Here is a 13,726-nt window from a genome sequence, read left to right as displayed (position 1 = left end):
GATCGTCGGTATCCCGATACCTTGTTCAATCTCGTTACCGGCAAGTCTCTTTACTCGTTACGTAACACATCATCCCGTCATAAACTCCTTGATCACATTGTGCACATTATGATGATGTCCTACCGAGTGGGCCCAGAGATACCTCTCCGTTTACACGGAGTGACAAATCCCAGTCTCGATTCGTGCCAACCCAACAGACACTTTCGGAGATACCTGTAGTGTACCTTTATAGCCACCCAGTTACGTTGTGACGTTTGGCACACCCAAATCACTCCTACGGTATCCGGGAATTGCACAATCTCATGGTCTAAGGAAATGATACTTGACATTAGAAAAGCTTTAGCATACGAACTACACGATCTTTGTGCTAGGCTTAGGATTGGGTCTTGTCCATCACATCATTCTCCTAATGATGTGATCCCGTTATCAATGACATCCAATGTCCATGGTCAGGAAACCGTAACCATCTATTGATCAACAAGCTAGTCAACTAGAGGCTTACTAGGGACATGGTGTTGTCTATGTATCCACACATGTATCTGAGTTTCCTATCAATACAATTCCAGCATGGATAATAAACGATTATCATGAACAAGGAAATATAATAATAACTAATTTATTATTGCCTCTAGGGCATATTCCCAATAGTCTCCCACTTGCACTAGAGTCAATAATCCAGTTCACATCGATATGTGATTAACACTCAAGGTCACATCCCCATGTGACTAACACCCAAAGAGTTTACTAGAGTCAATAATCTAGTTCACATTACCATGTGATTAACACTCGATGAGTTCTGGGTTTGATCATGTTATGCTTGTGAGAGATGTTATAGTCAACGGGTCTGAATCTTCCAGATCCGTATGTACTTCGCAAATCTCTATGTCATCTTGTAGATGCAGCTACTACGCTACATTTGGAGCTATTACAAATAACTGTTCTACTATAGGAATCCATTTTACTACTCAGAATAATCTGGATTAGTGTCAAAGTTTGCATCGGCGTAACCTTTTACGACGAACTCTTTTACCACCTCCATAATCGAGAAAATTCCTTAGTCCACTAGTTACTAAGGATAACTTTGGCCGCTGTCCTATGATCCATTCTTAGATCACTCTTGTACCCCTTGACTGACTCATGGCAAGGCACATTTCAGGTGCGGTACACAGTATAGCATACTGTAGAGCCTATGTCTTAAGCATAGGGGACGACCTTCGTCCTTTCTCTCTATTCTGCCGTGGTCGAGCTTTAAGTCTTAACTTCATACCTTACAACTCAGGCAAGAACTCCTTCTTTGACTGATCCATCTTGAACACCTTCAAGATCATGTCAAGGTATGTGCTCATTTGAAAGTACCATTAAGCGTTTTGATCTATCCTTATAGATCTTGATGCTCAATGTTCAAGTAGCTTAATCCAGGCTTTCCATCGAAAAATACTTTCCAAATAACCCTATATGCTTTCCAGAAATTCTACGTCATTTCTGATCAACAATATGTCAACAACATATATTCATCAGAAATTCTATAGTGCTCCCACTCACTTCTTTGGAAATACAAGTTTCTCATAAACTTTGTATAAACCCAAAATCTTTGATCATCTCATCAAAGCATACATTCCAACTCCGAGATGCTTACTCCAGTCCTTAGAGGGATTGCTGGAGCTTTGCATACTTATTAGCATCTTTCAGGATTGACAAAACCTTCCGGTTGTATCACATACAACCTTTCCTCAAGAAAATCGTCGAGGAAACAATGTTTTTTTTGACATCCTATCTGCAAGATTTCATAAATAATGCAGTAATCGCTAATATAATTCCAACAGAATCTTAGCATCGCTACGAGTGAGAAAGTCTCATCATAGTCAACTCCTTGAACTTGTCGGAAAAAATCTTAACGACAAGTCGAGCTTTCTTAATGGTGATACTTACCATCATTGTCCGTCTTCCTTTTAAAATCCATCTGTACTCAATAGCCTTACGACCATCGAGTAGTTCTTCCAAAGTCTACACTTTCTTTTCATACATGGATCCTCTCTCGGATTTTATGGCCTCGAGCCATTTATCGGAATCCGGGCCCACCATCGCTTCTCCATAGCTCGTAGGTTCATTGTTGTCTAGCAACATGATTTCCAAGACAGGATTACGTACCACTCTGAAGTAGTACGCATCCTTGTCATCCCACGAGGTTTGGTAGTGACTTGATCTGAAGTTTCATGATCACTATCATAAGCTTCCACTTCAATTGGTGTAGGTGCCACAGGAACAACTTCCTGTGCCCTGCCACACACTAGTTGAAGAGACGGTTTATTAACCTCATCAAGTCTCCACCATCCTCCCACTCAATTCTTTCGAGAGAAACTTTTCCTCGAGAAAGGACCCGATTCTAGAAACAATCCCTTATTGCTTTCGGATCTGAGACAGGAGGTATACCCAACTATTTTGGGTGTCCTATGAAGATGCATTTATCCGCTTTGGGTTCGAGCTTATCAGCCTGAAACTTTTTCACATAAGCGTCGCAGCCCCAAACTTTTAAGAAATGACAGCTTAGGTTTCTCTAAACCATAGATCATACGGTGTCATCTCATCGGAATTACGTGGTGCCCTATTTAAAGTGAATGTGGTTGTCTCTAATGCCTAACCCATAAACTATCGTGGTAATTCGATAAGAGACATCATGGTATGCATCATATCCAATAGGGTGCAGTTATGATGTTCGGACACACCATCACACTATGGTGTTCCAGGCTGTATTAGTTGTGAAACAATTTCCACAATGTCTTAATTCTGTGCCAAACTCGTAATTCAGATATTCATTTCTATGATCATATCATAGATCTTTTATCCTCTTGTCACGACGATCTTTCAACTTCACCCTGAAATTACTCGAACCTTTCAATAATTCAGACTCGTGATTCATCAAGTAAATGTACTCAACATCTACTCAAACCATCTGTGAAGTAAGAACATAACGATGTCCACTACACGCCTCAGCACTCATTGGACTGCACACATCAAAATGTATTACTTCCAACAAGTTGCTTTCTAGTTCCATTTTACTGAAAAACGAGGCTTTCAGTCATCTTGCCCATGTGGTATGATTTGCATGTCTCAAGTGATTCAAAATCAAGTGAGTCCAAACGATCCATCTGCATGGAGTTTCTTCATGCATATACACCAATAGACATCGTTCGCATGTCTCAAACCTTTCAAAAACGAGTGAGCCCAAAGATCCATCAACATGGAGCTTCTTCATGCGTTTTATACCGATATGACTTAAGTGGCAGTGCCACAAGTAGGTGGTACTATCATTACTATCTTTTGGCATGAACATGTGTATCACTACGATCGAGATTCAATAAACCATTCATTTCAGGTGTAAGACCATTTGAAGGTATTATTCAAATAAACAGAGTAACCATTATTCTCTTTAAATGAATAACCGTATTGCGATAGACATAAGCCAATCATGTCTATGCTCAACGCAAACACCAAATAACAATTATTTAGGTTTTAATACCAATCTCGATGGTAGAGGGAGCGTGCGATGCTTGATCATATCAACCCTGGAAACACTTCCAACACATATCGTCAGCTCACCTTTAGCTAGTCTCCGTTTATTCCGTAGCCTTTTGTTTCGAGTTACTAACACTTAGCAACCGAACCGGTATCTAATACCCTGGTGCTACTAGGAGTACTAGTAAAGTACACATCAACACAATGTATATCCAATATACTTCTATCGACCTTGCCAGCCTTCTCATCTACCAAGTATCTAGGGTAATTCTGCTCCAGTGGCTGTTCCCCTTATTACAGAAGCACTCAGTCTCGGGTTTGGGTTCAACCTTGGGTTTCTTCACTAGAGCAGCAGCTGAATTGTCGTTTCATGAAGTATCTCTTTGTTCCCTTGCCCTTCTTGAAACTAGTGGTTTCACCAACCATCAACAATTGATGCTCCTTCTTGATTTCTACTTTCGCGGTGTCAAACATCGCGAATATCTCAAGGATCATCATATATGTCCCTGATATATCATAGTTCATCACGAAGCTCTAGCAGCTTGGTGGTAATGACTTCGGAGAACCATCACAATTTCATCTGGAAGATCAACTCCCACTCGATTCAAGTGATTGTTGTACTCAGACAATCTGAGCACAAGCACAACAATTGAGCTTTTCTCCTTAGTTTGTAGGCTAAGAAAATCAGCGGAGGTCTTATACCTCTTGACGTGGGCACGAGCCTGAAATCCCAATTTCAGCCCTCGAAACATCTCATATGTTTCGCAACGTTTCAAAACGTGCCTCAACTCTAAACCGTTTAACTGAACTATCACGTAGTTATCAAAATGTGTATGTCAGATGTTCGCAACATCCACAGACAACGTTCGAGGTTCAGCACACTGAGCGGTGCATTAAGGACATAAGCCTTCTATGAAGCAATGAGGACAATCCTCAGTTTACGGACCTAGTCCGCATAATTGCTACTATCAACTTTCAACTAAATTTTCTCTAGGAACATATCTAAACAGTAGAACTGAAGCGCGAGCTACGACATAATTTGCGAAGACCTTTTGACTATGTTCAGGATAATTAAGTTCATCTTATGAACTCCCACTTAGATAGACATCCCTCTAGTCATCTAAGTGATTACATGATCCGAGTCAACTAGGCCGTGTCCGATCATCACGTGAGACGGACTAGTCAACATCGGTGAACATCTTCATGTTGATCGTATCTTCTATACGACTCATGCTCGACCTTTCGGTCTCTTGTGTTCCGAGGCCATGTCTGTACACATGCTAGGCTCGTCAAGTCAACCTAAGTGTTTCGCGTGTGTAAATCTGTCTTACACCCGTTGTATGTGAACGTTAGAATCTATCACACCCGATCATCACGTGGTGCTTCGAAACAACGAACTGTCGCAACGGTGCACAGTTAGGGGGAACAATTTCTTAAAATTATTATGAGGGATCATCTTATTTACTACCGTCGTTCTAAGTAAACAAGATGCAAAAACATTATAAACATCACATGCAATCAAATAGTGACATGATATGGCCAATATCATATTGCTCCTTTTGATCTCCATCTTCGGGGCTCCATGATCATCAACGTCACCGGCATGACACCATGATCTGCATCATCGTGTCTCCATGAAGTTGTCACGTCATCTATTACTTCTACTACTACAGCTAACGGTTAGCAATAAAGTAAAGTAATTACATGACGTTTATGTTGACACGCAGGTCATAAATAAATTAAGACAACTCCTATGGCTCCTGCCGGTTGTCATACTCATCGACATGCAAGTCGTGATTCCTATTACAAGAACATGATCAATCTCATACATCACATATATCATTCATCACATCCTTTTGGCCATATCACATCACATAGCATACCCTGCAAAAACAAGTTAGACGTCCTCTAATTGTTGTTTGCATGTTTTACGTGGCTGCTATGGGTTTCTAGCAAGAACGTTTCTTACCTACGCAAAAACCACAACGTGATATGCCAATTGCTATTTACCCTTCATAAGGACCCTTTTCATCGAATCCGATCCGACTAAAGTGGGAGAGACAGACACCCGCTAGCCACCTTATGCAACTAGTGCATGTTCGTCGGTGGAACCAGTCTCACGTAAGAGTACGTGTAAGGTCGGTCCGAGCCGCTTCATCCCACAATGCCACCAAATCAAGATTGGACTAGTAACGGTAAGCATATTGAACAAAATCAACGCCCACAACTACTTTGTGTTCTACTCGTGCATAGAAACTACGCATAGACCTAGCTCATGATGCCACTGTTGGGGAACGTAGCAGAAATTCAAAATTTTCCTACGTGTCACCAAGATCTATCTATGGAGTCATCTAGCAACGAGGGAGGAGTGGATCTACATACCCTTGTAGATCGCGCGCGGAAGCGTTCAAGAGAACGGGGTTGATGGAGTCGTACTCGTCGTGATCCAAATCACCGATGATCCTAGCGCTGAACGGACGGCACCTCCGCGTTCAACACACGTACGGAGCAGCAACGTCTCCTCCTTCTTGATCCAGCAAGGGGGGAGGAGAGGTTGATGGAGATCCAACAGCACGACGGCGTGGTGGTGAAAGTAGCGGGATTCCAACAGGGCTTCGCCAAGCGCTGTGGGAGGAGGGAGATGTGTCATGGGAGGGAGAGGGAGGCGCCAGGGCTTAGGTTAGGTTGCCCTCCCTTTCCTCCACTATATATAGGGCCAAGGGAGAGGGGGGCGCAGCCTTGGCCCTTCCTCCAAGGAAGGGTGCGGCCAGGGAGGAGTCCCTCCTCCCCAAGGCACCTCGGAGGTGCCTTCCCCCTTTAGGACTCTTCCTTTTCCTCTTCTCTTGGCGCACGGGCCTCTTGGGGCTGGTGCCCTTGGCCCATATAGGCCAAGGCGCACCCCCTACAGCCCATGTGGCCCCCCGGGGCAGGTGGCCCCACCCGGTGGACCCCCGGGACCCTTCCGGTGGTCCCGGTACAATACCGGTGACCCCGAAACTTGTCCCGATAGCTGAAATAGCACTTCCTATATATAATTCTTTACCTCCGGACCATTCCGGAACTCCTCGTGACGTCTGGGATCTCATCCGGGACTCCGAACAACTTTTGGGTTACCGCATACTAATATCTCTATAACCCTAGCGTCACCGAACCTTAAGTGTGTAGACCCTACGGGTTCGGGAGACATGCAGACATGACCGAGATGACTCTCCGGTCAATAACCAACAGCGGGATCTGGATACCCATGTTGGCTCCCACATGTTCCACGATGATCTCATCGGATGAACCATGATGCCAAGGACTTAATCAATCCCGTATACAATTCCCTTTGTCTAGCGGTACGATACTTGCCCGAGATTCGATCGTCGGTATCCCGATACCTTGTTCAATCTCGTTACCGGCAAGTCTCTTTACTCGTTCCGTAACACATCATCCCGTGATAAACTCCTTGATCACATTGTGCACATTATGATGATGTCCTACCGAGTGGGCCCAGAGATACCTCTCCGTTTACACGGAGTGACAAATCCCAGTCTCGATTCGTGCCAACCCAACAGACACTTTCGGAGATACCTGTAGTGTACCTTTATAGCCACCCAGTTACGTTGTGACGTTTGGCACACCCAAAGCACTCCTACGGTATCCGGGAGTTGCACAATCTCATGGTCTAAGGAAATGATACTTGACATTAGAAAAGATTTAGCATACGAAGTACACGATCTTTGTGCTAGGCTTAGGATTGGGTCTTGTCCATCACATCATTCTCCTAATGATGTGATCCCGTTATCAATGACATGCAATGTCCATGGTCTGGAAACCGTAACCATCTATTGATCAACGAGCTAGTCAACTAGAGGCTTACTAGGGACATGGTGTTGTCTATGTATCCACACATGTATCTGAGTTTCCTATCAATACAATTCCAGCATGGATAATAAACGATTATCATGAACAAGGAAATATAATAATAACTAATTTATTATTGCCTCTAGGACATATTTCCAACAGGTTGGAGTTGCTCTTAAAGGACGACTTAACGACAAAAATTCTAGAGAACAACCACTGTGACCATGTCCTGTGTTTTATAATCCAAAAATCATAATTAATTATATGGATCTCCTTACAGAATCACACACATCAATCTAGATTAAAAAAAATGAGGTCATGGAAAAGTAAGTGAGCTAGAACCTACAAAATGCCCCCACCTAGAACCTACAGAATGTGTTAGGACATCTTCAAGGCGGACCCGCAAATCGCCTTCATCCGTCTGGACCACGGAAGCCACACGGGCCTGTATCGGTCCGCCGGACGGCGGGATGCGATTTCTCCAACGTGCGAGCATCTGTCTCTATGTACTAGCTGGGACGCAGCGAACACAGCGCGACAGGAACGTGGGCTTGAATGCAATCCGACGACCGAAAATGCTTAAATCTGAAGATCCAGTGGCCGGTGGCCGCGAACGATAGTATAGTACGATGGCTGGAAAGATGCGTGAGGTTGGCGCAGATTGCTCGGCGAAGATAGCTTGGTGCAGGAGTCGGTCGTCCGGTGTAGTTTGTCGGCGCGCTGGGTCATGGCGTCGTGCGCGACCTGTGATGCTTGAATTTTCTCCGCGACGTGGCTCGGCTGGTGATCTAGAGGCTCGGTGTAGATTCCTGCTCTTGTTCCCGGCGTGATGATGCATGCATGCATCTGCTGGCGCATGGGGGTTCGTGTCCTAGTGGATGATTGCATGGCTGGGAGACTCACCTGCAGTTCTCTGGTGATGGTGCTGGTTCAGCGATGAGTGCCTGCTCGATGCAAGGCGGCGGCGGCGGCTCGGAAAGTTGGAAGTCGACCGGTTCGGAGTAGATCGCCGGGAGCTCTGTCTCCTGTTTAATTTGCCGGCTTGTACGGCTGGCCGGCGTCGAGGCGTGGGCATGTACATGCATGGAGTCGACATAGTTGCAGGCAAGCAGCGTTGGAGCATAGTCCGATCGTGTAGATTGGATGGAGTCGGTGCCCATGCGTTCGTACGCACGGATGGAGGCGAAGCTGCCGATTGCATGGGTCGAAATCGTACGCGGTCGCTGCCGCTTGCACCAATTCCTGCTGGATTTACCGGATTTATTGGTGGCTAAGAAAAAACTAATCAGACGGAATTCTGATTATTATTACTTTGCGAGGTGGAATTCTGATTTTTTGATCTATAATCTAAGGAATCATTCAATTCTCTGATTGATCGGGCTATCACCAAAATGGCATACCCTTCTTAATTTAGGCATCCACGACTGGTGTTCTTCCCAGAGGCTACTCATTCTTCTCCCATTTGCGAAGCAGTGGCAGAGCTATGTGTGCTTAAGGCCATGTTCGGTTCCATAATATTTCAAGGGGTTTGAAGGGGATTAATTCCCTAGCAAGTTAAAATCCACCTTAAGGGATGTAAGCCCTGGCTCAATGGTAGACAGCACTATGGTTGATGTCTCTGGCCAGGGTTCGACGTCCCACTCTCTGAGTTTTCTCCTGTAAAGCGAAGCGGGGGGTGGCTTCTAATTCCCCTCCCCATCTCGTTTAAAATCCACCTTAAACCCCTCCAACATCCCCTTGTGGCGGGGATTATCCGAACAAGCCCTTAGGGGAGGGGTGGGGGGGGGGGGGGGGCTTTGCCCCCCATCCTTGAGAAAAAAAAGTATTTGGGCCCCTCAAGTCTGCATGTTTTACTATTTACCCGGACAGATTACTATTTTGCCCCTCATCCTAGGAAGCGAATTTTTACTAACTCGTTGCGCGTGCAACTTATATTTGATCCACCCATCCATCCTAAACATCAAATCATCATGCAGCTGGTCCCATGCATGCATGTTAACATCAATAGGCCCTATACTAGAAATCTGACACAAGGTACGGAAGGCATCAGTGGTGGGCTACTTCACCATATTTGCTAGCAAAGTTAATATGTCACCATAACTTCTAAATAAACTATGAAAAATTGAATTCATTTATTTATTTGAGTTTCTCACGGCTAGTTCTATGAATGGGTTTTCGGGACCCACACTTGTTGAACCTTGCACTGTTAGGGAAACATGGCTGGAGGCTAATGACAAATCCTAATTCACTATGTGCAAGAGTGTTGAAGGCGAGGTACTACCCAGAAACTGATTTCATGAATGGTACTATTCCCAGGGCGGCTTCAAAAACTTGGAGAGCCATTGTTGCTGGACGTGAGGCTATTAAAACGTGTGGGTGATGGATCTTCAATATCCATCTGGACGGATAGTTGGATTGCAGGAACCTCTACGAGAAGACCCTGTTTAAACCAAATGGAACACAGCTCCAATTTGTGAGCGAGCTTATTAATACATAAAATTGGACATGGAGGACTGATCTTGTTCGGGACACTTTCATCACTCCGGACGCTGATGCTATACTCAACATCCCGTTGTGTGTAGGAGGAGGGGAAGATTTCTTGGCTTGGGACCATGACCGCTCCGGCGTTTATTCCGTCAAATCGGCGTACCGATCTCTAGTGACCAAGAAGAGCATGATGCTCTACGAGAAGGGACGGTAACAGGAACTTCGGCGAGTGACAGAGAAATGTGGACTAGGCTTTGGAAGCTCAATGTGATGCCGAAGGTGCGCATTTTTTGGTGGCGGGTAGTAAGGGGAATCCTCCCTGATTTGGCAACCTTGAAGCTCGTCACATTGCGGAAATAAGCAAGTGCAAGCTATGCCTTGCCGCGGATGAAGACCTCATGCATGCTCTGGTGCATTGTTCACATGCGCGCAGATTCTGGGATGAGGCTCAGATGTGGTTTGATTTTCGTCTTCCTCGGCTACACCCGGATACATGGAGCAGGGATATTTTTATGTGATGACCGGTTCTCAGAGAGGGTGAAGATTATAACTGTCATGTGATCGATGGCACTCGAGGAATAGGTGGACTCATGAGGAGGAAGCTATGAATCCGCGAGAAGCGCCATGCAAAGAATCAAAGAGGCGCTATCCTTGTTGGAAATCCCAAAGAAAGACGCCAAGGTTCTTCCAGGACACGGATGGCAACCCCCCGAAGTTGGACATATTACAATCACGTCCGATGGAGCGATAAACTCTGAGCTTGGTGTAGGGGGCGCTGGTGGTGTGGCGAGGTCGGCGTCCTTCTTTCTAGGAGCGTGGAGCAAGCCGTACCTCGACGTGTCGGATCCGCTGGTCATGGAGGTGCTAGCACTGCGAGGTGCTGTTAAACTTGCTAATATGTGTGGCTTCACGCAGATGATTATGGAGACTGACTGCCTTCAACTAGTCGAGCTATGGAATACCCGGTTGTCAGCGCGTTCTATGGTGGCACCGCTTTTAGATGAAATTAGAGAGCTCTCTCTTCAGTTTAATTCCTTTGTAATTCAACATATTGCCAATGTACCCGCACACTTGGTGCTAAGCTAGCATGCATGCTAAGTGTGTCCGAGAGTTGGATCGACAAAACTCAAAGCTTCCTGACCAGCACCCTTTTAGCGGACTGTAGCAGGAACGCTTTAGTTGAATAAAGCTCTCCAAGTTTCCCGCAAAAAAATTACGTGGCCTGCCGGGCGTGGGCGCGGGGGATGCGAGGCCGAGGCCGACACGTTCGCCTCTTCGGAGCCATTCGACGCACGGCAGGAGCTCCAACTCCTTGGGCGGCAGTTCCCCTGCGACCTACCCAGCGTGACCACAAGCTTGAGCGGTGGTTGCACCTAAGGAATCTCGTCGAGGGGTTGGGCGATGGTGCGGCTGCTACGGGGCGACGACGGCGACGTGTGCAATGGGGAGAGAGAAAATAAATAGATAAAAATGTGAATGAGTGAATGTCAGGTGGGCCAGACGGGGCATGCAGCGAACAAAGGCGGATGAAAAGGTCACAAAAAACATCCGTTTCGTGTCTGCCTCCAATCCAAATATGTCTCAAATATACGCTGGAAATGGGTCCGAGCAGACACAAATCGGAGTGAAAATAGGCATAGGTTGCTGCATTAGGCACTGATTTTTACCTGCGCGGACACATATGATTGATCGATCATTCCCATGCGCGTTGGCTGTACGTTCCTCCCTACCTCCTGAAATACACTAGGCCTCCTAACTCAGCAACTCCCCACCAAGACCTGCAGCATGCAGCATGTTATGCACTAGTACGCGGTTATAAGAGCAACTCCAACGCAGCGAACTCTCGCGTCCATATGGCAGCAAGCCAGCCAGCTTGCTTAAGTGCAGCTACAGCGAGGCAAGCGTCTGGGCCACATGCACACTCTTCGGCCAGCAGCACACGGAAGATTGCTCTTCGGCCAGGTCGTCTCGTCATCGGCCTAAATAAATCTGAAAAGAGCTCTCCGGCTTAAGGGACACCGGTGTCATATAATTGCAATTTACTACGAATTAGGTCATATATTAAGGGATTTTTTATAAATAGATTTTTTTTTAAATCTGACCTAAAGAGGAGGAGAACACCAGCTGAAACTGCATATCCAAACTCCGTTGAAACCTGACAGGGGTTGCCTTCCCTTCTTCTGATCCTGCTTACTACTTATTGCCAAATGCATGGTAATTATGATAAATGGCAAACAACAAAGATGGCACAGCTCATAGTTGCCAAGGCCTAAATGACTTAGTAAACGAGTAATGTTGAATAAAGCTGACGGTACATATAGTATATGCTTAGACATGCAACCTGGGAAAAAATCATCAAACAATAAATATCACAATGTATTGACATACGGTTCTGCTAATAAATAAGTTAGATCCTGTGTGTTTTCCTGGAGGCGAGTGAGTTCGATCTTGTTGTTTGGCAGATTCTTCGACATGCCCACCAAAAACTTGACTAGTAGGTGCACATAATCATCATCATCTTGGTATATGATTTCACTGAGCCTAAGGTTGTTGCAACTGAAATGCACCAGATCCTTGGAATATGACTGGTGGCGTTCCATCACCTCCTTTGTAGGATGGAAATCGCAGACCTGTCGAACAGCACAAAGGATTCATTACTATTATACTACAGAATGTATTGAGCTATGATAATTAATAGTTGATGAAAGAAGTAGCAGTAGCACCTTGCAATGGTGCAAAGTGAGCTTCTGCAGGTTAGGCGAGTTGTGTAGGTATTGGCGCAGCCCGAGGAAGTCGTCGCTGATAAGACACTGGTCCAGAGACAAGCTTCTCAGGTTCTCAAACTTGAATACGGGAAGATGCTCAAGACTCACAAAGAAGAGCAACTGAAAGAGAAAACCATACAGGCAGACAATCAATTTCTTATCTTTCAATTCAATGGCTCTAGATAGATATAGGACAAATAGAAGATTCGAAGTGAGGATATCAAGAAGAAGATATTACCGTGACATCAAAATCCAACAAGTGCAAGGTTGTCACATTAGACAGCGTGAGAAGAACATTCAGCTGTTCGATCCGGTCCATCCATGGCAGTAGGATCGAGGCATTGACAAGTGACGGCATGGTATGGGGTTCGGTCGTATCAACAAGGGGATCAGACGTGTCGTCGGCTAGGCGAAGAGAAACAAGAGCAGGGGCCTCTATAAACAACTTGAAAACTTCAAGTTCAGACACCGTGTGATCGCTATCAACAATGACCAATTTCTTGAGGGAGGAGGAGATTATCTTAGCAATGCCGGTGAGCAGGAAGGTACAGTTTTTGAGTTTCACCTCCTCCAGAGCAGGGCAGCGAGGGGAACTGATGTGGCTCGCAAGATCGTTCAGTTCCAACTCCAGGGTAGAAAGATGCAACTTCGGCGGGGCCATGCATCTTGACCACAATGGCGGAGCCAGCGGTTCCCGACGGGAAGGGAGTTTCCGTGCAGCCGGAACTCTTCCAGGAGCGTAAACTCATGGCCGCGCACGAGCTTGACCGGGAAGTCGTCATGAACACCGTCGCGTGTATACCTAAATCCACGGTCGATGTCGAGGCACGGCTCGGCGCGCCAGAGGTGCCTCCACCTCGTGGACAGCACGCACGTCTGCACCGTCTGCTGGGCCTTGAGGCGGGAGAGGATGGCGCGGAGGTGGTCGTCCGGCAGCGCGCTCAGCCGGTCATCGCCCGCATCACAGCCGCCGCCGTCGTCTGCATGGTGCGGACGCTTCGGCTCCGCGGAGGAGTCCGTGGAGCCAAGCATGTTCTGGATTGCTGGGCGCAGTACGTAGGGAAGACGACTAATCTGCTGTGTGTGGCTGCGCCGCCGCAATGACCGGAGGAAGA

The 13,726-nt window shown here is 46.1% G+C and overlaps 1 protein-coding gene across 1 annotated transcript; it reads right to left on the bottom strand.

Annotated features, from left to right (window-relative positions):
• Window positions 1-12,174: 12,174 nt before the first annotated feature.
• Window positions 12,175-13,726, bottom strand: LOC147977403 (F-box protein At5g03100-like). The gene is made up of 5 exons (XM_087521158.1): window positions 13,445-13,726; window positions 12,850-12,959; window positions 12,570-12,731; window positions 12,235-12,476; window positions 12,175-12,187 (listed from the first exon to the last, which is right to left on the bottom strand). Exons 1-5 carry the CDS (start codon window positions 13,641-13,643, stop codon window positions 12,175-12,177), a joined length of 726 nt encoding a protein of 241 aa, XP_087377284.1. The 5' UTR covers window positions 13,644-13,726.

The sequence above is a fragment of the Triticum urartu genome, chromosome 4A, assembly GCF_056163025.1.
Source record: "Triticum urartu cultivar PI428250 chromosome 4A, HENAU_Tu73, whole genome shotgun sequence".
Lineage (NCBI taxonomy): Eukaryota > Viridiplantae > Streptophyta > Magnoliopsida > Poales > Poaceae > Triticum > Triticum urartu.
The sequence above is the reverse complement of the archived record's forward strand: the minus strand, read 5'-3'. Positions and strand labels throughout refer to the sequence as shown.

Coding starts and splice junctions, on each gene's coding strand:
- LOC147977403 (XM_087521158.1), bottom strand. CDS start 13,643: ATGCTTGGCTCCACGGACTCCTCCGCGGAGCCGAAGCGTCCGCACCAT. Junction 12,960..13,444: donor GAGGCACCTCTGGCGCGCCG/AGCCGTGCCTCG, acceptor CCATGCCGTCAC/TTGTCAATGCCTCGATCCTA. Junction 12,477..12,569: donor TCACTTTGCACCATTGCAAG/GTGCTACTGCTA, acceptor GCTGTTCGACAG/GTCTGCGATTTCCATCCTAC.